The sequence below is a fragment of the Emys orbicularis genome, chromosome 7 (assembly GCF_028017835.1).
Source record: "Emys orbicularis isolate rEmyOrb1 chromosome 7, rEmyOrb1.hap1, whole genome shotgun sequence".
Taxonomy (NCBI): Eukaryota; Metazoa; Chordata; order Testudines; family Emydidae; genus Emys; species Emys orbicularis.
The window spans coordinates 41800433-41826014 of NC_088689.1; the positions used below are offsets into that span (position 1 = coordinate 41800433).

The 25582-nt window shown below is 44.4% G+C and overlaps 1 protein-coding gene across 1 annotated transcript; it reads right to left on the reverse strand.

The window, feature by feature from the left end:
* NPFFR1 (neuropeptide FF receptor 1) lies at positions 1-25582 on the reverse strand. The gene is made up of 3 exons (XM_065408327.1): positions 25276-25582; positions 4949-5048; positions 1-892 (listed from the first exon to the last, which is right to left on the reverse strand). The coding sequence occupies exons 1-3, from the start codon at positions 25463-25465 to the stop codon at positions 1-3; spliced, it is 1182 nt and encodes a 393-aa protein (XP_065264399.1). The 5' UTR covers positions 25466-25582.

The window sequence follows — 25582 nt, forward strand, 5'->3', positions numbered from 1 at the left end:
TTAGATATCCCAAGCTGGGACGCTGACACTGTTGTGAGAACAAGCTGTATTGTCCAAGTCCTCCACCATCAGCCCATGGTGAGCAATACGCCCATTCCTCAGAGGAAATAACCCAATTCTTGGGAGGTTACTTTGTCCAGACTGGGAGGGTTGCACTGAATCACTAGGGCGTGCTTCAACAAAAATGCGGTTTCGTGCTCCAAAAAGGAACCCACTATTGTTCCTCTCTGAATAAGTATCCTTGTGCTTGTTCTCCACATAGCAGAGCTGGACCTTGAAAGCCTCCTGAAACCCTCTTCGGAAGTTCTCATTGAAATACCCATAGATGATTGGGTTGATGCTGCTGTTGAAGAATGCCAGCCAATGGGCAAATGGAAAAATATAAACTGTGATCACGTTGAGCTGGTACTCAGTTAGGTTTCCATAATCTGTCAGCAGCATTAAAGTCCACAGGGGCAACCAGGAGAGAGTGAAGAACAATGCCACTATGATCAACATGTTGATAACCTTGACTTTCCTCTTGGAGACCCTCCTCCCCTCATTCTCCTCTGACTGGGAGCTTCCTATGGGTACAGAGGACTTGAAAAGTTTGAAAGCGATACGTGCATACATGATCACAATTAAAGTAAGAGGGGCCACGTAAATGTGAGAAAAGAGTACGGTTGTGTAGATCTTTCGCATTCCCTTGTCAGGCCATGCCTCCCAGCAGGAGTAGAGTGGGTAGGAATTGTTGTATGCATCCACCATGAAATGATATTCATCCCTGGTGACTGTCAAGGTGACTGCAGAGGGGCACATGATTATCAAGGCCAAGACCCAAATGATAACTATGGTGATTAGGGCTTTCCTCAGAGTTAGCTTCTGTCTGAAGGGGTAAACAATGCAACGAAACCTATGAGAGGAAGAAAAAGAGTGTTGCTTTTAAGTTCTGCTGAGGTGCTTACGCTATGTACCAAGGGACATTTATAGAGGCCTTTTCTGACTTTTCATGCAGAAGATTGAGTTTTGAGTCCTCCCATCCTGACCTCTGTCCCTATAAAGAGGTACATTCATACTGTAGCAAAATTGATTTCAAACCAATAATTGTACAAAATGCAGTTTACTTGATGAGTCATTTTTTCTCATCATCAGACATCAGCCTGCATTGTGGAGCTAAATCACTGCACAATACAGAAGAGTGAGAAGTTTAGCAGAAGGATCTATAGTGATTAGGTCCTACAACACAGGCTGATGTCATAGTGTATGTGAATGTACTGACCTGGCCCACAAATAAACTCCTACTGAGTATTAAAGAGCAGGGCCATATCCACATGTCACTGTGAAGAAATATAAACCCAAGAAAAAACAAAGAAATTGCAGTCAAGTTGCTTTAGTGGAAAAAAACAAACCCAGCAATTCATGGTTCAATCTCTCCCTTTAACATTTTTTACAAGTGCAAACTGCTTATGGAATGTAACAAAAACAAAGATGCTGTAGAAAAATGAAGTGATTTTTTAAACAAAAAGATTGATGTTTTATTCCTTTACACGGTCTAAAACATCATGCAATGAAATGTTTTAAATGGGCATTGATGTTTTAGGAATCAGCACACTGAATATTAAACAAAGTGCTGAAGTTCCCTGTGCCCTCGCCTAGAACCAGCGGTACATTTTCTATTATATGCATGATTTTTTAAAATATTTTAAGCAGCCTGGATCTGATTCTCCCTTACCTTGCCCATTGCACAGTCATTTATGACCATGTAAAATGAATAATAAACATTGCTAAGTCAGAATTTTCCACTCACTCTGGTCTGGGCAGAAAGATGATGTAGCAATCGGTTACTGTAAGGATGTAGTACGGGACGATCTCATGGTGTTCCTATGTCTGCTTTTTCATATAGGTGCCAATTTGAAAGAAGAGAACTGGAAGATTCTTCTAATTTTTGATTCTCGGAATCCTAGCTGACAAAGTGTGGTGACACTACAAGGTGACATCAATGTGTATTCCAACATTACCATGTGACATAATGTGATGATGGCAATTTGGAGGAAAAAAGCAAAAAACTCAGTGATGAGCATTTGGATTTTCCCATGTTCTGCAAAGATAGATCTCTCAATCAAGAAATTGGCTGGAAAAAGGAAAGATGATCTAGGTCACTCCTATCTAAATAAGAATGTTAGCAGATGCATTGTCTCCTCTCACCCAGAATAATGAAGAAGGGAAGGGCAAGAAAAATAGAAACTGTGATATTTTTCATCCCACCAACACAACATAATCTTTTGAGCATTCATTTCTCTGCTATGCTTCGAGGTATCTATGTTATAACACATTCTTTCCTCAACTGAATGGCCAATGTGATAACATGGTTCCTAAAGATGGTTATAAATGTTTTTTTTTTGCCCATATGTGAAATAAAGTGTCATAACAGACTCCCTTACCCATGGCAGACAACTGTTTGCACAAATTCTTTTTCTAGTGTAGACGAGCACACACTGACTCTGCACACACTGACCAGCAGAGGATACTATACCCTTTCACAGCAAGGCTACATAAAATCATAGAAGTGTTGGACTGGAAGGGATCTCAAGAGGTCATCTAGTCCAGTCCCCTGCACTGAATGCAGGACATGCCCACTAATGGATTCATTTGCAGAGAGCATTCAGCTGTGGCACAAGGAACCCATCCTCAGTATTTCCTACAACTGGTATCAGGGCATTTTAGATATTGCCTTTCCAATGGGTATTGACACTAGGAGGAAAGGACTTGGTTTACTAACACAATGTAATGTATATCCAGAAAAATGATGTTACACCATTTTTCAGATTGTATCTCAGACACCAAGGCCTGGACTGAAATACAATCACAGCTGTGTTGGGGAAATCATTTACCCACACAGCTGTGTCACAAGCCTTTTGTAATGTGGCATGCTTTTGTTAGTGTGGATCAGACCTAACAGTCTTATAGTCACATTAAGGGAACATAAATGGTCTTTAGAACATAGTTAGCTAAAAGTTCAGGACACAGCTGTGCTGTAATGGGTATCCTAAAATAACTGTAACTACAGTGTAGCTGGGGCCAAAAATTGTAATTATAGGGAAGCACCTAGATGACCTCCACCCTTGTATTTTCTAAAGGAAGAGAGCTGAACATATCTAACTGAAACTCCTTGCTGGCTCTGTTTACCAAGCAAGTGTTCTTTGTCTCTTCAGCTAAACTAACACTATTGATAGATCAAGTCTTTTATGCATTGCCCACAACCTCTTTCATCCACCCACTCACCCACCTAAAGATCAAAGGCAATGTAACATATTTTTGTCTTACTTAATTTTGAACATGTTTAAACAGTTGGTTTGCTTTAATGGGTAACATTCTGTTGGGATGCTATTTGCCCTCCATCTGAGCTCTCAGAGAATAAAACATCTGCCACAGATGGAAGAATGTTTTTTTGAGTCACAACATCAGTTTTCTGTTGCTGAGTCACAGATTCTGCTGCATTTAAAAAGAGAATCCATTTTATTTTAGCCGTGAGTATTATTGTGCTTTTTGTTAGCCACTCACTGGGAAATGTTTGTCTGAGTAATGAGCTATGTCAGAACTGTTTCTCAAACTCTCTCACACAGAGCTCTGAGTTACTCACTGGGAGTTATTTATACAGTTTCAGAGAAACTAGGAGGACAATCCATATGCTTTCTACCAATACCATTGAGAACTGAATTCCATACATATAGTGGAAGGAAAGCAGTTCACTTTCTATGATAAACTACAACCATTAAGTAGGCGTGGACCTCTTCGGTCCTAACATGTTACCACACTTTACATGGCTACCGTGATTAAATATGAATTTTTGCAATTTTTTAAAGGAATCCTATGTGTGCCCCATTTCCCCCTATGTGCTGTAGTGTTATCTAGGGGGTAGAAAGGGTGGTTTGCTCTCTGCAAAGACTCGGGTATGAATGGTTCCCAGCTGTCTGGGGTTTAGGCCCCATATCAATGGAGCCCTTTTGAGAAGACAATGGCAAATCCAATCACTGGGACTTTGATATCTAGCAACCAACAATCATGGATGGCACATCTCTCTGCAGGAAGCCAAGCAGTGTTTGACACGCTGGAGAACAAAGGACTGGGGAGGTGCCAGGAGGGCGGTTAAGGGTTGACTGCTGGAGGAATCAAGGACACGTGTACTGGGATGAAGGGAGGTCAGAAGGACAGGACTTTGGATTCTGTGCTGACCAGGATGGACTCTGCTGTAACTTTCTTTTCTCTATGCTAACCAAGGACTTCCTATGCTGTGTTCCAGTTGACTAATAAACTGTTCAGTTTTATAATGCTGGCTGAGAGTCACTGCAAATGCTGATGGAGGAGGTGCTCCCTAAGGATTGTACAAGTCTCCCTCAGGGGTCTTTCCCAGTTGGACTTGCTGAATGGAGCTCACAGTGTGAAGCAGGGGTGCTGAAAGACCAGAGGTCCGGCCTAAGGAGGCGGTGAAGCTGTGTGGCTCACCTTGGAGGACAAGTGAGGCACCTAGGGGGGCTGGCACACTGAAGGGGTCCTTCCAGAGACTGTTTCTTCCAAAGCTGGAGCAATAGCACCAATCCTGTGGATCTATGACAGTTACCTTTCTAGCTTCCTGGCTGCCCATTGCACACATCTTGGACTCACATGCCAATATATGGTAGGCCTGAATCTCTTCTTTCCTTTTTGTCTTCCTCTTCAATTTTCTTTCTCTCTCCACCATCACATACATTTTGTATTGTATCTGCAGGATCCCAAGGGAATGGGGTGAGGGACTGATGGAACACAAACAGCACTCAGCCTGTATGCTCTAGAGGAGGAAAACAGTTACCGTGAAGATGCAGTATCCTGCCACCAGATGGGACTCCCCAGAGAAACAGAACTGAAATGACCATAAACCTTACTCCGTTTTCTGCAGGCAAATGGTTAGAGCGAGAGTACTGCGGACACGTACCTTTCCACTGCAATGGCTACCAGAGTGAAAACTGAAGATGAGACAGACATCCCCTGCACCAATCCACTCATTTTACACATGATGTTGTCAAATGGCCAACCTGGAATTACATAGATAGCATTGTGGGGACACATTCATACCATAAACCCACTATGCAGAATAATCTGCATTCACCTAGGGTTGTGCAAAGCTGCCAAACCTAAGCCTTGTGAAAAGGCTGATAAATTGCCTGTCATAAAACATGACTTTCAAGGATTTGTGATCTGTCTGATCTAAATTGCACTAAGCGGGCACTTGGCAGTTGAGTAATTTTCTTTTCTAAAAGAAAAAAATAAGAGTAAATCAAATTTGCTTCCACACAGTGTGGGTGACGCCTAATTCTCAAGCCTGAGGATATCCCATTTAACCCTCAGTTTCTACCATGCATTTTGGTCGCAGTCTTTCTGACTGAGGTCTGGACAAAACCCCGTAAACAATCAATGCTGCCACTAAATGCAGCCAGAGAACTGTGCAGTTTTCATAGCTATTAGAAATTTTACAGATGTTCAGCAGATATATTCCAAAGCCTGTAAATGTACCAGTTTTAGCTTGATTTTTGCATGCATTCAGCAATTTCCTCTAGCTGTACCCATTGGTTGTGTGATTACAAATCAATTTCTGAAGTGGTACTAGGCTGGCGGTACATCTGGTTTGTTATGACACTAACATGTCCTTTAGCAATGTAGTGACTTTTTTAAAAAGGTGTGGATCACTGTGGGCCAGCATGGGGTGAGGATGATACTAAGCCATACTCCAGTCCATGACATTCTGAATAATTACATATTCTTTAAAGTGTACCACATTGTTTCAAGACCTAATGAATAGCCAGACATAAATATCATCCCTAGTCATCTCTCTTAGAATTGTATTGAATATTTCTAACACTAATAACCAGATTTCCATTTTTGTACAACATCTGGACAGGCACTCAGCTAATAGTCTAACTCAATATTTATTACAATGTGGTTCTTCTCTGAAATTTGACTTGTTGCAGGGCTCTCTTTGTCTCCCTCACTTATTTCCAAGTCAAATATGCTCAGTGTACAAATAAAAAAATATATTTTTCTAACTGCCAGCCCTGTAAATGGAACATGGGATATAAAAGCCAAGCTGGACTTTTTTGGCTTGTACTTGATAAGCAATAAAGGTTCTGCAATCGGAACTTAGTTAACAGTTCTGGTGATGATTCACATGATTATCCAGTTCCCTGAACCTTTGGTGAATCTGCAGGGTGCTCAGGAGTAAAAAGGAGAAAAATAAAATGTTAGTTGCCAAAGTCAGCAACTATGACTGAATAAATGCAGGGAGCAGATTGGCTGAGTAAGAAGGGTGACTTTTTTGCGTAGTCCCTTGCCAGAGTAAGTTAGCACTTTTAAGTACAAAATAACTATATAAATGCAATGTTAAGGTTACATATTTTGACACAAAAAAGTAAAGAAATGCAAAAATTAAAGGTTTTTTTTGTTTACTCTGAGAAGTGGTTGTATAAAAATGACATCTTCTTATAAAGCACTTTGGGTCCTTTGGGTGTTCAGAGTCAGACCTTAATGACAAAAATAAATGTGTTGCTTTTTCCTTCTGTTAGCATTGCAGATATAACACAGCTAAGGTGGTGTGAACCTGATTCTATTCCATCTTGTGTAACCTCAACAGATTTGTTTGCAAGGTGATAGGGTTGTACAGAGGTAAGTAAGAGTATAATCTGAAGACATTAGAGTTGCATAGGGCCTAATTTGGCCAGCAAGAACCTTAAGGTTATTACACTTGAGATTGAAAGAACCCAGTTTAAATATCAGACCCAGACTGAGTTTTTAGGACTGGCAGATAGAAAAACATCTTTTTACTTGTTAGTTGAGCACATTTGGTAATCACTGAGACAATAAGGATGGAACCCCACAACGGCATTTTTACGGAATCGCTTTTCAAAGTAGAAAAAACGGTTGCCTACGTTTCGTAACTGTTGTCCTTTGAGATGTATTGCTCATGTCCATTCCATTTTAGATGTGCGCGTTCCCACATGCACAGTTGTTGGAGATTTCTGCCTTAGTGGTATCCATAGGGCCGGCTGTGGCGCCCCCTGTAGTGGCGCTCCCATGTGGCGGTATATCAGGCACCACCATGCCCTCTCAGTTCCTTCTTGCTGGTAACTCCGACAGAGGGGTACGAGGGCGGGAAATGGAATGGACATGAGCAACACATCTCGAAGAACAACAGTTATGAAAGGTAGGTAACCGTTTTTATTTCTTCGAGTGATTGCTTATGTCAATTCCATTCTAGGTGGGCTCAGAGTTCACAGCTTAGCAGCTTGCAGTACTGCCCTACCAAAGCCAGCATTGTCCCAGGCCTGCTGGGTCAGCACATAGTGGGACATAAAGTTATGGACAGATGACCAGGTGGCTGCTCTGCAGATGTCCTGAATAGGCACCTGGGCCAGAAAAGCTGCGCCCTGGTAGAGTGGGTGGTGATGATCGCTGGAGGTGGCACTTTCGCTTGGTCATAGCAGAAGTGAATGCAGGCCGTGATCCAAGAAGAAATTTTTTGTGTGGATAGAGGGCAACCTTTCATCCTGTTGGGCATGGTGACGAATAATTGTGTCGATTTACGGAACATCCTGGTTCTGTCAATGTAGAAGGCCAGAGCCCTTCAGACGTCCAAGGCATGTAGCCTACGCTCCTCCTCTGATTTATGCAGCTTTGGAAAGACGACCGGTAAGTAAATGAATGAAAGTAAACTGAGAGATGACTTTGGGAAGAAATGCTGGGCATGGTCTGAGCTGGACCTTGTCCTTGTAAAATACCATGTATGGCGGCTCCAAGATAAGTGCCCGAATCTCGGATACTCAGCAGGCCGACGTCACTGCAACTAGGAATGCGATTTCCAGGAAAGGGGGAGGAGGGAGCAAGAAGCCAGAGAATCGAAGGGGGGACCCATGAGTTGCGTCAGCACCAGATTCAAATCCCACGGTGGGACGGGATCCCTGACTTGTGGGTAGAGGCGGTCTAGGCCCTTAAGGAATCTGGCCATGATGTCCTGAGCAAAAACCGACCTGCCCTCGAACGGCAGGTGGAAGGACAAGATGGCCACTAGATGGACCTTGATAGATGAAAGGGACAAACTCTGGAGCTTGAGATTCAGGAGTTAGTCCAGAATAAGCTGCAGAGAAGCCCATTTGGGACGGACACCTTTGTCCACGATCCAGCAGGTGAACTGTTTCCACTTTGACAAGTAAGTCACTCTGGTGGAGGGCTTCCTACTTCCCAACAGGACGCGCTGAACCTCAGTTGAGCACCGCTGCTCCTGTGCATTTAGCCACGCAGCAGCCAGGCCGTCAGATGTAGCACCGCCAGGTTGGGGTGCAGGAGACTACCATGGTTCTGGGACAACAGGTCCAACCTGACAGGTAGCTGGAACGGGGTTGCTACCGAGAGGTCCAGCAGGGTGCTGAACCAGTTTTGGCGCGGCCACGCTGGTGCTATGCGGATGATCCTTGCCTTGTCCTGTTTAATCTTCACGAGGACCTTGGGCAGCAACGGCAGCAGAAGGAAGGCGTACATCAGAACCCCTGACCACGGGAGCAGAAAAGCATCGGACAGGGCTCCTCTCTCTATTCCCCCCAATCAAACAGAAGACATGGCATTTCTTGTTCTGCCTGGATGCGAACAGGTCCACTTGGGGAGTTCCCCACCTGTGGAAGAGGGAAGTGACCACCTCTGGATGAAGGGACCACTCGTGGCAAGAGGAGAACGTCCTGCTGAGGTGATCTGCCAACCCATTCTTGGGCCTCAGAAGATGCGTGGCTACGAGATGGATATTGTACTGTAGACAGAAGTCCCAGAGCCAGAGGGCTTCCTGGCAAAGGGTTGACGACCTGGCTCTGCCTTGTCTGTTGATATAGAAAACCGTGGTCATGTTGTCCATCAGGACCTGGACCACTCTGTCTTGTATATGAGGTAGAAAGGCCTGGCAGGCCAGTCGAACTGCCCTGAGTTCCCTGATATTGCTATGAAGGGAATGATCATGACTGGACCAATGCCCTTGAGTGTTGAGATCGCCGAGGTGGGCTCCCCAGCCCAGGTCTGAGGTGTCGGAGACAAAGGTCACCGACGAGGATGGGGACATGAAGGGAACACCTTCCAACACCGACGCGGGATCCTGACACCATACGAGGGACGCCAGGATGCTGTCTGGAATCCTGACCACCCAGTCCATGCTGTGCCGGTTGGGGACATAGACCGATGCCAGCCATGCCTGAAGAGGTCTGAGGCGGAGTTGTGCATGCCGGACACATAAGTACATGCTGCCTTGTGGCCCAGCAGCCTCAGGCACGTGTGGCCAGTGGTGAGTGGGTGGGCCCGCAGGCCCACGATGAGGTCCGCCATGGCCTGGCATCGAGTCTCGGGGAGGAAGGCCCTGGCCCAAGTAGAGTTGAGGAGCGCTCCGATGAACTCTATGCGTTGTATTGGGGTTAAGGTTGACTTTGTCTTGTTTATTATTAACCCCAGGTCATGACAGGTGGAACAGACCAGGTCGAGATGTCTCTGCACCTGACCCAGAGACCAGCCCCTTATCAACCAGTCGTTGAGGTACGGGTATATTTGGACTCCTTGACGTCTCAGGTAAGCGGCCACTGGCGCTATACATTTTGTGAACATCCTCAGGGCTGACAAAAGACCAAAGGGCATCTCCGTAAACTGGAAATGGCGCTCTCCTGACATGAAGCGGAGGAAGCGCTGGTGGAAGTAGCAGGAGTAGAATCCTCTGCCTTCCATGTTCTGAGGAACCTTTTCCACTGCTCCCAGGTGAAGGAGGTTTTCGACCTCCTGAACGAGGAGTTGCTCGTGAAAAGGGTCCCTGAAGAGGGACAGGGAAAGGGGGTGGAAGGGGTGGTTGGCTGTAAACTGCAGGATGTAGCCTGAAGAAACAATATCTAGCACCCAGCGGTCTGAGGTGACATGGGACCAGGCCGACTGAAAGGTCGGAAGTGGTTGAGGAAAGGGAGGGTTGGATCCAGTACATTGGCTGGGGCGCCATCCTCGAGCGCACCCTCAAAGTGACTGCTTCTGGCTTCCCCGACTTCTGGGAAGGTCAGATTGAGCAGCCAGATAGGAAGAGGATGGGTAGCGTCTCTTAGTCCCTTTGTCCTTGTCCTTCCTCCTGTAAGGGCCAGACCTGAGATCCCCCCAGGACTTAGACTGTGTCGGAGGAGGCGGAGGGCAGAACGACTTCCTGGACTGCTGCGGGGTGTGCAGACCCAGAGTACGGAGGGTGGTTCGGGAGTCCTTGAGCCCATGTAGCCTAGAGTCAGTTAGCTCAGAAAAGAGCCCCGAACCCTCAAATGGCAGGTTCTGCATCGTGGTCTGCATCTCCTGAGACAGCCCAGAAGCCTGCAACCAGGAGCTGTGTCACATGGCTACTGCTGACGCAACCACCCTGGCAGCCGAGTCTGTCGCATCCCAACGCGAACTCTTGGGCACGATCCTGTGGGAGGGCCTCCGTGAACTTATTAAGGGAGTCCCACAGGTTAAAGTTATAACATCCCAGCAAGGCCTGGTGGTTGGAGACCCTAAATTGTAGGCTGGCCATCCAATAAACTTTTCTCAAAAATAAGTCAAGTCTCTTGGCCTCTTTATTTTTGGGCGTTCTGCTGGGGTGGCCCTGTCTGTTCCTTTCTTTCCCTGCAGACACGACTAGTGATGCTGCGGGGGGATGAGTATACAGATACTCAAAGGGACATAGTATTTCTTTTCCGCTTTCTTGGATGTTGGCGGAATAGCTGAGGGGGTTTGCCACACAGACTTGGCTATTTTGAGCACCCCTGGGTGGACGGGCAATGTGATTTTTGCTGGTATGGTGGCCGAGATGACATTGAAGAGGTCATCTGCCTCTTTAGCAACCTCTTCGATTTGCAAGCCCAGATTCTCTGCCACCCGTTTAAGGGGGGCCTTTAAAAGGCCTTTGCTCTTTAAAATCGTCCAGAGGACTGCTGGTGTGGAAGGGTCCGGCCACCGCCTTGTCTGGGGACGACGACGATTGAGTGGCCTGGGGGATGGTGTCACCCCCTTCTTTGTCAGAGGAGGGCTCCCTCGGCGCTGGAGTATGGGGCGCGGGTTCCACCTCCGCCACGGTGCCGTGCTCCGATTGCGGCACCAGTGACACCTTGGCTGGCTTGTTCGATGCAGCCAGGGAGGGCTGAGAGTTCTGGACCGGCATCATGGATTCCAGTACTGCCACTGGGGGGGCCACGGCTCCTGCTGCGTCGGCACCGCAACCGGTGCCGCCTCGGTCTCCCGCGTTGGAGGGGAGTCACCCCACCTCGGCAACGGGCTGAAATCATGGTCCGAACCTGACCACTGCCCCTCTGGTGACCACAGCTGGGCCATCAAGGCCTGAGTCTGCCTACTGACCCTGGTAGGCGAATGGCAGAGCGACGGGGAGAAATGCTGCCTGCCGGAGGAGCAGAACCAGGGCAAGTGTGACCAACATTGAGACTCCGAGTGAGCCCTCCAGGATGGGGACCGACGAGGAGGATACCTTCTGGGAGAAGGTGTCTGGCGTCTAGGCGACCTATGGCCAGACGGTCGTCAGTACCGGGGCGGCACCATGAGTCTGGAATCCCCTGCCTAGTAGGAGGAGATCTCAATGGAGATCTTGGCCATCTGGCTGGCAAGCTAGGGTGTGGCGCTGGGTCCCGAGGTCGCAGCGAGGGGGACTTGCGTCTGCGATCCAGCGAACTGGGGTGTTCTGCCAGTCTATGCTGCAGCACCCTGGTGACCTTCCCCTTCACTGCCACAAGCGGAGCCGTATCGGTCACCTGGCGTGACACCTGCGGAGTCAGTTGGCCTGGCTCCTTGGCCGCCGAGACCGCTTTGGGCATTGTGGACCCGATCAGAGGCTGGGAACCCTTGCCACTGCCCAGCGTGGGGGGCGGGTCCTTGACTGGGCTGGTGGGTCAAACCTCTGTGGTACCCCTGTGACTCCCCGTAGCGGGCGCATGGCCTGACAGAGATCCTTTGCCCGATGCTCCTCTGTCCTTCAGTGCTGAGGGGCTTCGTTTTTCAGCTTCTTCTTTGGCACCGGCAAGATGGAACAATACCGGGCCGAGTCTGGTGCCAGTGGTGCGCCGTCCGCCGAGGCTGAAGTGCTGGGAGTAGGTGGCGAGGTGGAGGGTTCCAACGCCGGATGAAGAGCAGCCTCCATCAATAACTCCCTCAAGCGGATATCCCGCTCTGTCTTGGTCCACGGGCAAAAGTTCTTACAGATGCGGCATCTGTCCTTGCGATGGCCTTCTCCGAGACAGTTAAGGCAGCTATCGTGTGGATCGCTGATCGGCATCCGCCTGCTGCATGACGCACATGGCTTAAAGCCAGGGGAGCGGGGCATAGTCCTAACGGGGGACTCTCCTGACTAACTAACACTATCAACTAACTAACTATGAAACTATGTACAACCACAACTAACAAGTCAATGGATTAACTGCTACTGTTCTTGTGAAGCAAGACAAGGTGCTCCAACCAACCGTCACGGGCAGTAAGAAGGAACTGAGAGGGTGCAGGGCTGGCGGCGCCTGATATACTGCCACATGGGACCGCCACTCCAGGGGGGCCACAGCCAGCCCTACGGATACCACTAAGGCAGAAATCTCCGACAGCTGTGCACATGGGTGCGCGCACATCTAAAATGGAATTGACATGAGCAAGCACTCGAAGAAGAACCATACTTTAAGGTTCTCATACTAACATTAACTGATCCACATTGAAGAAACAGGATCATACTATGATCTTGACTTAATGGAATTGCATTTGTTTACACCAGCATGGAATTTGGCCTTATATATATATATATTTAACAGTGTAAACTGTAATCAAAATATTTTATATGTTGAATATATAAATAAGGTAATATTCCTATAAGAACCTTAGCTTTGGCATTCCCTGTTACCTTCACCTTGCACTAGCACATTTGTTTTCATTTCACTTTCTGTGGCAAAGAGTTGGTTCAATTTCCAATCTGATTCTCACTCCTTGCGTAAACAAGATCTGGGATTGCTGTAGTACTGAGATAGTCCCCTCAGGCCCAGGGGAAAGGTAGTATCTTGCATCTTCTCTGCAGGAACTTCACTATTGGGATCTATAAGGAATGCTGTCCAGTTGCCCAAGAGTGGCAAACCCAATATTCAAGGTGGGATGGTATAGAGTGGGAGAAATAGAGAGACCTTTAGGGTCCCTCCCCAAGGAAGTGAAGGATTCCCATGGGAGACACTCGAGAAGACTGCTTGTTATTCTTGTGATGAATGTGGCCTATCATCAATGTTGGATACTTCAGTTTCCTCTCTATAGATTACCAACAACTTTGACACCTAATGGCACCCCAGTTTGCATGGCTACAGCACAGAAGACAAGTCCTGGGCATGCATTATTTCCAGTCTGTAGAAAGGTAAAAGAATCGGCAACCAACTCAGCTTTGACTGCACTGTGCATTCCAAATCTCTAAAACTTCACAGTCAATTTCTAAGCATATATTGTTTGGTGTTTAATAATTTACTAGAAATTGTTCCGGAAGTCAGGCTGGAAAGAATGAAATGAGAAGCTACCCTCAAAACTTTCATGAACAGAAGAAAAAGTGTTAATTTCCATCTTCAACATAGCACCCATCTGCATTGGTGCTTCTGTGGGATAGCTTGTGGAAAGAGTTGAGGAGGAACAAGATTGCCTTAGCATAAATTTTACAGTCTTGTTTCACTGTTTGCCGCATTTCAGGACCAGGAAGCTAGTTCTGTATTACAATGCAAACCCTATCCCAACGGTCCTATGTGAGGTCATTGCTTACCTAAGCATTTCTGACATGCTACTAAACAACTTGTTGCCATAATTATATGCTCTGCTGGGAGTTATATTGATTAATTCACCTGACATTTGTGGAAAAACATTTAGTGCATTTCCATTTACAGTCAGCAGTTTGTCATTGGTAGGCTGTACATTCTAGCTTTTCTATAGCACATATCCTCTTAATTTTTGGGTTAGATGGAACCAAACAAATTACTTGTTAAGCAGCTATAATCTATTTTCATTTCATAGGGGGTAGTGACCCTTCTGCAGTGTATTTGGAAATAGAGGAGCATTATTACTGAACTATGTGCGGTGAGATGTGGGAAGTATTTGATGCAGAGAAGCAGTAAGAAACAATAACCTGTTATATTGTACTCCATTTGTGTGTGTTGCACCATGTGTAGGCTATAACAAATCCTACTAATTACCATGAATAATGTGATTGCTCTGTTCCATTCACACTGTGAAAAATAAGCCAGCCCCTGTGATAATTTAGGCTGAGAGAGGGGAGAGAAGTTTTAGCCTATTATTTATCTAAAATGTCACACACTGCAAATGAAGCAGTACAAAGATAATATTTCTACAATACAGTGAAAAAAGGAGGTCTATGTAGACACGAGACCAAATTCAGTGAAGTTACACCAGGGATGAATTTGGGCCATGCTCTTTATAGTTCACAATTTATAAGAAAACAAGAAAAAATGTCCTGATCTTTAAAAAAATCTCATTCTTTGTTGAGTCACCCTGTGTGACACTGCTTCCCATATTTTTCATAGTACTATTATGATATGATTGTGTCATAGTCATAATGTATTTGATGCCAGATAAATCATATGAGGTATCATTGGAAAGTTATGATTTACTGAATATGATTATTCTATTTGTATGGAAGTACCATTTTTGTATCTAAAGTTAGGAATATTGAATACATCTGTACTATAAAAGTGTTTGCACTTGGGGAATGCCCACCAGACAGAATGCAATCAGTATGGCTGGCTAGCTGGGGACAAGTCAATGGACCATGAGGGAGAACAATCGGTCTTTGAAGATGCTAAATCTCCCACCTTCCTGAGAAGCTTTCCTGGGATGCTATAAACCGCCTCTGATTCATGGCTGCTTTGACACCACAGGGTCATGTGTTCAAGTCACCTGGTACTGGACTCCATGATAGACCACCAGTATTTTTCCACTGAGGAGTGGGAGGGAATCACACTGAAAGGCAAAGGATTTCCTCCATATGTAAATCCTATATAAAGCAGGGGAGTGAGTTAATCAGGGTTTGCTCTTCACTGAATCCCCGGCCCAGGATGACTGCTGTGAACATCTAAGGGCTTGTCTACACTGCCAATTGTAGTGTTTAAGAAAGCCCCTCCCTCCCCCGAAAGACAAAAGTTTTGCCATGGCAAGTGGCAGAGTAAACGGCTCGTTGTCAGCAGGAGCGCTCTCCTGTTGACAACGTGAACCCCACTCCGCTCGTAGGGGGTGGAAGTATTTTGTTGGCAAAAGTGCCAACAAACAGCGTTTACACTGCCCAACTTTTAGCGACACGGCCATGTCGACACAGCCATGTCGCTAAAAGCTGTGTAGTGTAGACAAAGCCTAAGAAACAAAGACAAAGTGGGGGAGAAGGATTGAGCCCAGGCTGGGAAGGAGTCTGGCCTGCGAAAGAACTACCTGGAGTTTTAGGCTGCAAGCCAGGGTGGATAAAAATCAATGGTTTAAAAAAAATTGGATTTTTTTTTAATTTAAATCGGATTTTTTTGATAAAATGCTTTTTGAGGAAAAAACCTATCTAAAGATAGTTTTAATTAAGATACATTACAGCTCAAAGATATCTCATCATGGAATAGGGATTATAAATTCTAATTCTATAGTATGAGACACTATATTCATGTAATGTTTAAGAAAAGTTTTGTAAATGAGTTCCAATAGTCCATGGAGTAGGGACCCAATCTTATGGGGTTCCAGGGGCTTCTGTATAGACTATTTAGGTTAATCTTTCTATCTACCCAATGGGATTCAGTGCCCAGTCTAGAAGATACCATCAGAGATGCTTATTTTTGCAGTTCTCAAACTGTGGATTTGTGTCTCCAGAGGTAACATGCTTGTTAACAGCAAAAATGTTTTTTAATAAATAAATAATATATAGAGGTGAGAAATAACAGACCTCAACCCTGTTGTCCCTCTGCAAATTTGTGTACACAGAGTCAATCCCTTACCTCTCTCTAAAAGTGCAAAGTTTCAAAAAGTTCAATGAATAGAAGATTTTTGGGGGAGGAATAGATCTGGACAAGGAGAAGAAGTCTGGAAATAAATGTGAGAAGGCGGGGACAGGCAGTAGAAACAAAAGTGGAACTGTTTGAGCTGCTTATTCCAGAAGTCTTGAGGTCTTTCTGAGTGTAGCCTTCATTGATTTGAGATCTACCATACCATTCTCTCACTAGAAGGGAAAACCTATAATGGCAGCAGGCCATAAAAGAGACCCAGTTTGGGAATAAGAACCATTCAAGAAATATATGTTTCCTGCTGATGTTTTAAAGAAAGTTACACCAGTGAACTGGTGGAAGTCACTTAAGCACTTGGATTCAGAGACTATTGAAGTGATAATCTCACTTTTAACAGCAGTCACTTCTTCTACCGGTGTAGAAAGAGTATTTTCTTCCTTTGGACTAATTCATTCCAAATTGAGAAATCATTTGGGACCTGAAAAAGCAGGAAAGCTTGTTTTTCTTTTCCAGATTATCAACAAACAGGAAAATGAAGGTGAAGACAACTGAGTTAGCTGCAGAAGCCAATATTTTAAGTTTCTCATGCTGACCTGGCAGACATAATCAATTAAATTTTTTTGTAAAAATATTTCATTTAACTATTTTAGTTAAAAACAATTTTAACAAAAACAAACTTGATTTTAAAAAATTGAATGTCTAACTAAATTCAAAAATTCATATGCTTGTTTTGTTAAAATATTGTATGTTTGCTGTTGAAGAAAAAAAATCCAGAATACATAACGTTGTTGTTTTAGTTAAATAAAACAATTTAAATGTCTGTCTGGTGATGTTCTCCTCCTAATACAGCATGGCAAGAAAATCCTCCAAATATTAATGATTAACCTATTGAATTGGAGATAGTTCACCTCCCAATGACTTCATAAATATCTGCTTCAATTACCTTTGGTAAATGAAATAACCAAACAATCATTCATTTTCTGATTTAGCTGTAAAACTAATCTGAAAAGTTTTCAAAATAAATCACTTAAAAAATGTATGTGTGTACAATGAAACCTACATTGATCTCTGAGTTGTGAAGAATATGTATTAAGGTTATAGCAACCAACAAGAATGCACTTTTATGTAGAAATCCATGATTAAATCGAGTCTTCCTGACTAGTGATTTAAATCAATTTGATTTATGTGGATTTTGATCTAAATCAAATCCACTCTGCTGCAAGCAAGAGCAGCTTGCCTTCAAGAACCTCTGAAATCTGCCTAGAACAAGATTTAGGGTGAGAAATTACCACTTATAACCAGTTTCTTTAGTATTGTGAAAGTAGAATGAATTATATTGTAGAAGTAGAATGAATTAAAGAAATGCTGTATGTTCCTTTTAGCAGGAATGAAGAATGTTGAGATAAAGTTGTCAGGAAGAGGAACATTAAGGTATTGAACAATGGGTCCACTTAAGCTGATGGTGGGACATTAACAGGAGATTGGTGAGAGTTAATAAGGACTTGAGATATGTGTCTAGCCCCAGGTAAATTTATCAGTTCTGCTCCCTTTGTAATCTTGTTAATTTCGTGCCCTTTTATCTGTATAAATAAGGTGGTTTGAGCCTTGTATGGCACTCACATTTTCTGGGTGTATTAGCAGAACGCTTTTGCTAATAAACAGAGTGGTCTGACAAATTGTGAGTCCCGAGTCTGATTTTGACAGTATCTTAAGCTTATATTGCGTTTTTGTTTTATTTGCTGGGTAATCTTCATTGATCTGTTTGCTATATCTTATAATCACTTAAAACCTATCTTTTGTAGTTAATAAACTTGTTTTTGTTTTCTCTAAAACCAGCTGGTGGAATTCATAACTGGGGGTGGGGCAAAAAGCTGTGCATATCTTCCTCCACTTGAGGGAGAGGGCAAATTTAAATGAGCTTACGCTGTACATATCTCTGTGCAGCACAAGGCAATACAATTTTGGGTTTACACTCTAGAGGGGGTGTGCACTTGAGTGCTGGGCAATTCCTTAGCTGAGCTTTCCCATGCAACGCTGATCTCAGCATCTGTGAAACTGTAGCAGGGTTTGTCCCTAACTGTGTGTGTGCTGGTAAAGTGCAGTCTGAAGCCTGAGGGAGGGTTTGGCTGGCTTGCCTCACCAGTGCAGTGTAAAGGGAACCCGGGCTGGGGGGACAGGTGGGCTCAGTGTTACCTCAGTTTCAGGTGGCACCCCGGAGGGGGAGGTGTAGCCCATCACACCCTGATCTACAATTCATCTTTCAGTATCCATCAATTAATCCTAAAACCCGATAATCCCTATCTCCCTTCCATCTCTAAATTCATTAACTGTGCAGTGTACAATTGCTGTCTGGAGTTCCTCTTCTCCAATTCTATCCTAGATCTTCTCCAATCCAACTTCTGTCCCTTGCACTCCACTGAAACTGTTCTTGACAAAGTCTCTAATGATCTCTTCCTAGCCAAGCCTCAGAAGCATCCTCATCCTCCTTGACCTGTCACCTGCCTTTGATACAGTTAAGCATGCTCTTTTTCTTGGAATCTTGTCCTCCCTTGGTATCCATGACTCTGTTCTCTCCTGGTTCTCTTCCTAATCATTCCTTCAGTGTATCCATTGGGGGATCCGCCTCACCCCCAGCTTTCTGTGAGGGTTCCAGAGGGCTCTGTCCTTGGTCCCTTTCTCTTCTCCCTCTTCATCTTATCTCTGGATAATTGCATCCACAAACAAAAATTCAACTAATAGCTCTATGCTGATGACTCACAGATCAATCTTTCTACTCCGGACCTGTCTCTTTCTGTCCAAACTAAAATCTCAGCCTGTCTCTCTGACATCTCCTCGTGGATGTTTAGCCATCAGCTCAAGCTCAATATGGCTAAAACATAGCTCTTAAGCTCCCCCTGCCCCGCAAGCTCTCCCTGCTACTTCCTTTCTCAATCACTGTGGACAACCATCCATCCTGTCTCCCACTCAGGCCCCTAGCATGGGCATCATCTTTAACTTGGACATCTCTCTAGGTCCTCAGATCACAGCTATGTCTAAATTTTTCCTGATTCTATCTGCATAACATCTCTAAGACACAATCTTTCCAACCCATCCACACAGATAAAACTCTCATCCAGGATCTCATCATTTTGCATCTAAATTACTGCAACAGCCTTTTCTCTGGGCTTGACAAGTGCAATTGTGCGCCTCTCATACCCATTCAGAATGCTGCTGCAAAGATTATTTTCCTAGCCTGTCAACTTGATCATGTCATGTCTCTCTTTGCATCCCTCTACTGGCTCCCCTTCTCCATCACATCAAACATAAGCTGCTTGTCTTCACTTTTCATGCCCTTCACAATCTATTCCTATCTCCCTTTGCTATTGAGAGGTAAACTCCTGCCTCTGACTGGCGAACGATGCCAGCCTTCATTGCCCACTAGTTACATTTTCAAACAAGCACTTTGTGCTTTCCCTCATGCTGCCCTTCACTCTTGAGAGGAGCTCCCCTTAAACATCCACAAAGCTACGTCATTATCTCTCCTTAAAACTCTCCTTTGGTGTGCTGCCTACAAAAAACTTGACAGGTGTAGGCCACAGGTACCACTCCCTATGATGCTGACCAATACTGCATCATGGTTTCCTTATACTCCCCTGTCCATCTGTTCTCTCTTGTCTTACATTTAGATTGTAAGCTCTTTGGGGCAGGAACTGTCTTTTTTCGATGTTTGTAGAGTGCCTAGCACAATGAGGTCCATGACTGGGGCTCCTAGGTATTATGGTAATACAAAGAATAAAGAAGAAAACTCAATATCCAGTACAGTGTGACCCAGAAGAGATAGGGGAAATTTTAATGTCCTTTCCCCACCAAGAGAGCTGCCCAGCATTATTAAAAAGCTCAGATGAGTGCATCAGCTTTTTCTCTGTTTTAAATCCGGCTCTCATGCACTGAACTGCAGCCACCATCTTTGTGTCTGACATCCTAAAACTAGACAGGGTTCTCTTCGGAATCTGGTCAGAAGGATCAGAGGCTGTTGAGCAATTCTGTAGCTTCCTTCCTTTCCATAAACTATCCACTATGGCTTACTGCACTACGGTGTTGTCTGTTATATAGTGCAAACTACCTCTTCAGTAAATGAATAACCACTATATAAGTATTACAGGGTTTATATCTTTGTAGTATGTACCCATTAGAGGGTGATGTTATCTAACACATTTGACAACGTTTGGCATTCCGTCCAAGAGGGGGCAGTGGTACATGTATACACTAGCCATGACATTAAAGACTGAGGCCTGGTCTACACTACCCGCCGGAATCGGCGGGTAGAAATCGACCTCTTGGGGATCGATTTATCGCGTCCCGTCAGGACGCGACAATCGATCCCCGAATCGACGCTCTTACTCCACCAGCGAAGGTGGGAGTAAGAGCCGTCGACGGGAAGCCGCGGAGGTCGATTTTGCCGCCGTCCTCACAGCGGGGTAAGTCGGCTGCGATACGTCGAATTCAGCTACGCTATTCGCGTAGCTGAATTTGCGTATCTTAAATCGACCCCCCCCCTGTAGTGTAGATGTAGCCTGAGAGTCTCTATTTGCTTATAGGGCTAGAAACTGGGAATTGGGCCCACGTTTCCCATCTGACAGTTCACAGAACTAATTACTAAGCCACAAGGGAGATAGGTGTTTATATTTAGTATTAGATTTTCTATTGAACTTTTTTTTTTTACTGTGGTTTCAAACTGGAATTGCAGCAGGGTATTAAATGTGCTTATGTTAATTATTAAATTGTAGTGTCTAGCATACCTGGTAGTTAAACTATTTCACTGCAAGTTGTCTCTCCTGTTAACATTCAGCCAGTCAGTCAGTGGAGAGGATGGTAGAACAAGCTGAGATACACAATATACCATATGACATAGAGGAAATTATATAGTGTACAGGACATCAGGAAAAAACTACTTGATACCTTTCTCCAGACACAAAGATTCCAATATTTAGGTACAGGTATACTCTGAAAAGTGGTACTGTTAAAATGATATGAGACCCAGATGGTTCTTCTCATTGATAGCAGTGAAAGCTTACCTGGGACCTGACAGCTGGGTTCTTTCTGCTTCTTATACTGTCACCAGAAATACAGATTCTGCACTAGATCTGGCTAGCACTTATGCAGGTGAGCAGTAGCAGGAAAGAGTAGGGAGCCTTCCCCACTTGTGCAGCTTGCATAAGGGTCAAGTAGAATTTCAGATCTTGAGCTCAGGGGATAATTCCTTTCTAAGGCACAGGGACTGGAGAAGAGTAGATGGAGCCAAGGCTCCACCCCTCTATGCTGAGAAGAACTGCTACCTCTCCTGAACTCCTTTTTGTATGCTTCTCTGCACACTGGGGAGCTCCAAGAGGCATTTTACTCCTTGAGTCAGAATATCTGCAGTTTTCCCTGTGGGGAGGGGTGGTTCTGCATCACCCCACTGGCACATTTTAACCCTCTGTAATGAAAGCTGAGTTGAGTATTGTGTTGATGATACTAAACATGAAGCAGAATATACTGCAGCTGAATTGGTTCTGCCGTGCTAACAGGAGTAAAAGATGTTGCTTGACAATAAGTGAGAATATATTGTGTGCTTGGAAAACTCACAGAGAACAGATAGAGTAAAAAAAAGTGATGTTTTTACATATGCTAGTCATTTTCCTAACCAAACTGGCCCTTTAAAATAAAGTTAGTTAGTTTATACTCTCTCCATTCCTATTTTAAACACCACTGTAATGCTGGTTTCCTTTTGTACTGGGGACCAGCAAATAGAACAAGAGTATCAAAAGGGTATGACATGAAGGAGTAAGGAAGCAGTCATAAGTTCCACAGAGGATTCAGAGAGCTGCTAGGAGGGTTGGGGAGAGGGGCCCTCCAAAAGCTGGGAGATCCTCAGTAATAGGGTGACCCAAAGGTGTGTCAGAGAAGTAGGGGAAACACTAGGAAAGTTTGCAGATAAAGTCAAAGAAGCTGTAAGTGGGTCAAAAAGCAACAGCAAGAGGAATGGGGGAAGTAGAAAATATTAATGTTATTTTGTCTCTTTCTTGCATCCAAGATAATGGTCTAATCCCATGCTTGGTCAGCTTCCTTATTCATTTAAATTGCTGCTATGTGCTGGGTTCCCAACATCTCTTCTAATTGGGAGCCCAGGGCAAACAAGCCCGATTTGATTTATCTTTCCCTAACAATGTTGCACTCCTACAGTTGAGTGTCCTAAGCCTGTACGAAATCATCTCTAATAAATCCAGTGCATTTAACTTGTGAGTTTGATCAGAGCTTCTTGCTACCGAATGTCTGGTTAGAAGACTGCAATTACATGAGGTTGGTTTTATTTTTGCTGTAATCAGTGACTCTAGATGAAAGTTTCATGGATCATATAAGACATTTAAGTAGATGGAGGAAATAACAGCTGGTTGCACTGAGTTTGAAACACATAAAAGTAAAAAACAACAACACTGACAAATTCTTCTAATTAATTCACGAGCTTTTTTTCAAATCCCCATGGTACATGACAAGAGCTCCAGTAGAAGAGGGTTGTTGTAACAAGCGAGATTAAGAGCACCACAGCCTCCTGTCATGCTTATTTCAGACATCCTATCATATATTTTGCCCTTCAGAAATGTTCATGATGATGGGGAAGAAAAGCAAAGCAAATTGCTGCTTTCTTCTGTCTTCTGAAAGCTACTTGCTGCAGAGAAACACAGCCAGCCAAATCTACACTCAAGGCTACAGCCCACAAAAGAAAAAAGTATCAAAGGGAGAGGGAGACAAATCAGCGTTTAGGAATTAATTGAATTGCTGTGCTAATAAATGTTTTCTGTCAATCAGGCTGTCTGGTATTTGTATGTTAACGGCACTCAGTGCTCATGATTACAGTGTGCCATCCCATGCCATTCACTGGAAGATGGCTTCTCTGTTGAATTAAATGCAGTTATTTTCCCCCCTTTGGTTTTTGTGAATTTAGTAGCTGTGAAAGGTGGAGATTGCAGTCTGCTATTTACTCACGGAACAGGTCGAGTGACAGTGACAACTAGCTTCCCTCCTCTCTGATCTTGAGGGACTTTCTTTAGGAAAGAAGGTAGTTTATTCTTCAGGCCTAGTCAGTCTTTGGTCTCTCTGCTGAGATTACCACAAGAGTGCCAACGGGTGCCAAGTATGGCTATTGTTTTATCATGTGGCTACTTGCCCACACAAACTGGACTGAAACCATCAACTTCTGGACCTGCTCTGCTGTACCCTTTCAGTTCTGATATAGTTTCACACATTTACATTGCCAAGGAAATCTTTCCAATCTTTGAGGGATGAGAAAGAAGATACTGCCAAAGGCAGGGAGACTGCCATGCAGTGGATCTGAATTACTAATATCTTAAGCCCCAATTTCAGGAAATCCACCGTGGTGTTTTACTGGCCCCCATGGGGGAGGGGGGGGGAGGGAGTTCTCTCCACCATCATGCTCCTGGTATTGTTTCTGAGGCAGCTTATGTTAGGTGATCTGCAAATGATACTGGAATTAGGAAATAAACTGGTATGTTCTTGATGTGGCTGACAGGTGTTGGAGTAAGGATGGGAAGAAGGGGAAATCCAAAAGAGAAAAACTGGATCTCTCATTGGATCTTCACAGCATTTAAAATTCCACTGCATCCTGCTGCTTCTGCCTCTTGCCAATGATATTCTGGGTTCAGCAAACCTTTACAGCATCAGAGTTGCCCACTGGGTTATAATTTGTTTGTTTCCATGATCTCCTGAAAGTTAGCAATATATAATTCATCCAGAAATGGTCAGCTACAAAATAAAAGATAAAGAAGCGAAAATACAGATACTTCCCCCTTCTCCCCCCCCCCCCCCCCCAAAAAAAATATGTGGGAGAGAAGGCCCACATTTGCCACTGACATCTGCCCTAGAAGGTCCTGTTGTTTTGTCTCTTTAAGAGTTGATATAACTCAGCCTTCTTGTGTAGGAAATAGATATTTGCGCAGAGTTTCTGCATTACTGGCTTGATTCCCTGTAATGTCACAAACTGTAGAAAGTGGGAAGGGATTTCTGTCTTCAAATTGCTCAAAAGAGATATAGGTAAATCAATGTTGCCAAGTCTTGTGCTACTTGATGCTTTCATTAAAGCCCCAGCTTCTAGAGTTATATAATATGTGAGCATCTCAGGTTTTTTTTAAAACAAGTTTCTAGTCCTCATGGTTACAGAGAAGAGCTTGAACACATGACTACAGTGTAACCCAAAGGCTCAAAAGCCAAAATGCAAATAAAAAGAACGCCCATTTAAAAAAAAATCTCATGATTTTTAAGCCCATTTTGTGATTTTTTCGGGGCCTGCCTTATTACTTTTGAATGCTTGGGGTTGGCGGTACTGAATTTGGTATCCTACCTTTCCATTTAAATCTTTAGATTACAGGAAAGAAGCAGCTATCATATAGTGAACAAAACCGAGAGGCCAGGCACAGTAGAGGAACAGTGTGCTGGATGTTTGGTGGGGGAAGAGAAGAGACGCAGGTTAGCTGGAGCAGGGGAAATGGTTGCACAGGCAGATATTGTGAGCCAGCTCTGTGAAAAAAAGATCTTCAGGCTGTTTTTGACATGCCACCATTCAATGGCCTGGAGTTATGAATGTATCAGCTACAGTGCACAAATGTTGGGGCCTGTATGTCTTCATTAGAATGATGTAGACTTGGCAAGGAATGAGCAGGAAGAGCTTGGGGATTCTTACTCTGCTGCTGTTCATACAGTCTGTGAAATGGGACTAAAGGGAGAACATCAGTTTACAGAGTTGCTGGTCCATTAACCCTCAGAAACAAAATCACAATATTCAATGTGGAAATTATAATCAGAGATGTTCCTCTCTGCCTGCATTGAAGTTCACCTTTGTTTACAATATTTCCACCAGATCTCATTCAGTACTATTCACAGAGGCCCTGCCTTTCTCCCAGTTCCTAGAAAAGGGACATCCAGGTCAAAGATCAACAAATTCTGCTGGACGGGCGGAATGTTGAAAAATTTGCCTGAAGACCTGAGACTTATGATCTAGGAAGTAGTTGTACCAATGTTCCACATTATTTCCCTTCCCACTGGGACTCCTCACTTAAGCCCCAGACTAAGAAAGTCCAACAGTCTCAAACAGATTCCTCCTCTAGTTCCCCCAACCCTTGGGACTCAGTTCCTAAGCCACTTTTTTCCTTCTGCTCCTTCAGACTTTTCTTTTGTGATCTGGGTCACTGTTCATTCCCTTGCTCACCTGTGATCAGGTTGTCCACTAGGGTGGTTGGCATACAGAAGATGCCCACCAGCAGATCACTGATGGCCAGGTTGAGAATGAATATGTTGGTGACGGTCCGCATCTGCCGATTCTTCAGCACGATGACGCCTACCAGCATATTGCCAATCATGCACATCAGGAAGATGAAGATGTAGGCCAGGATGAACATGGCAGCTATGGGGGAGGAGTGCTGATAGTAAGACGAAAAAGTATACTTCTCCCTGAAGACATGATTTCTGCTGTCATTCTTGGAGTATGGTGAGCTGCTGTTGGAGGGGAGAAAAGT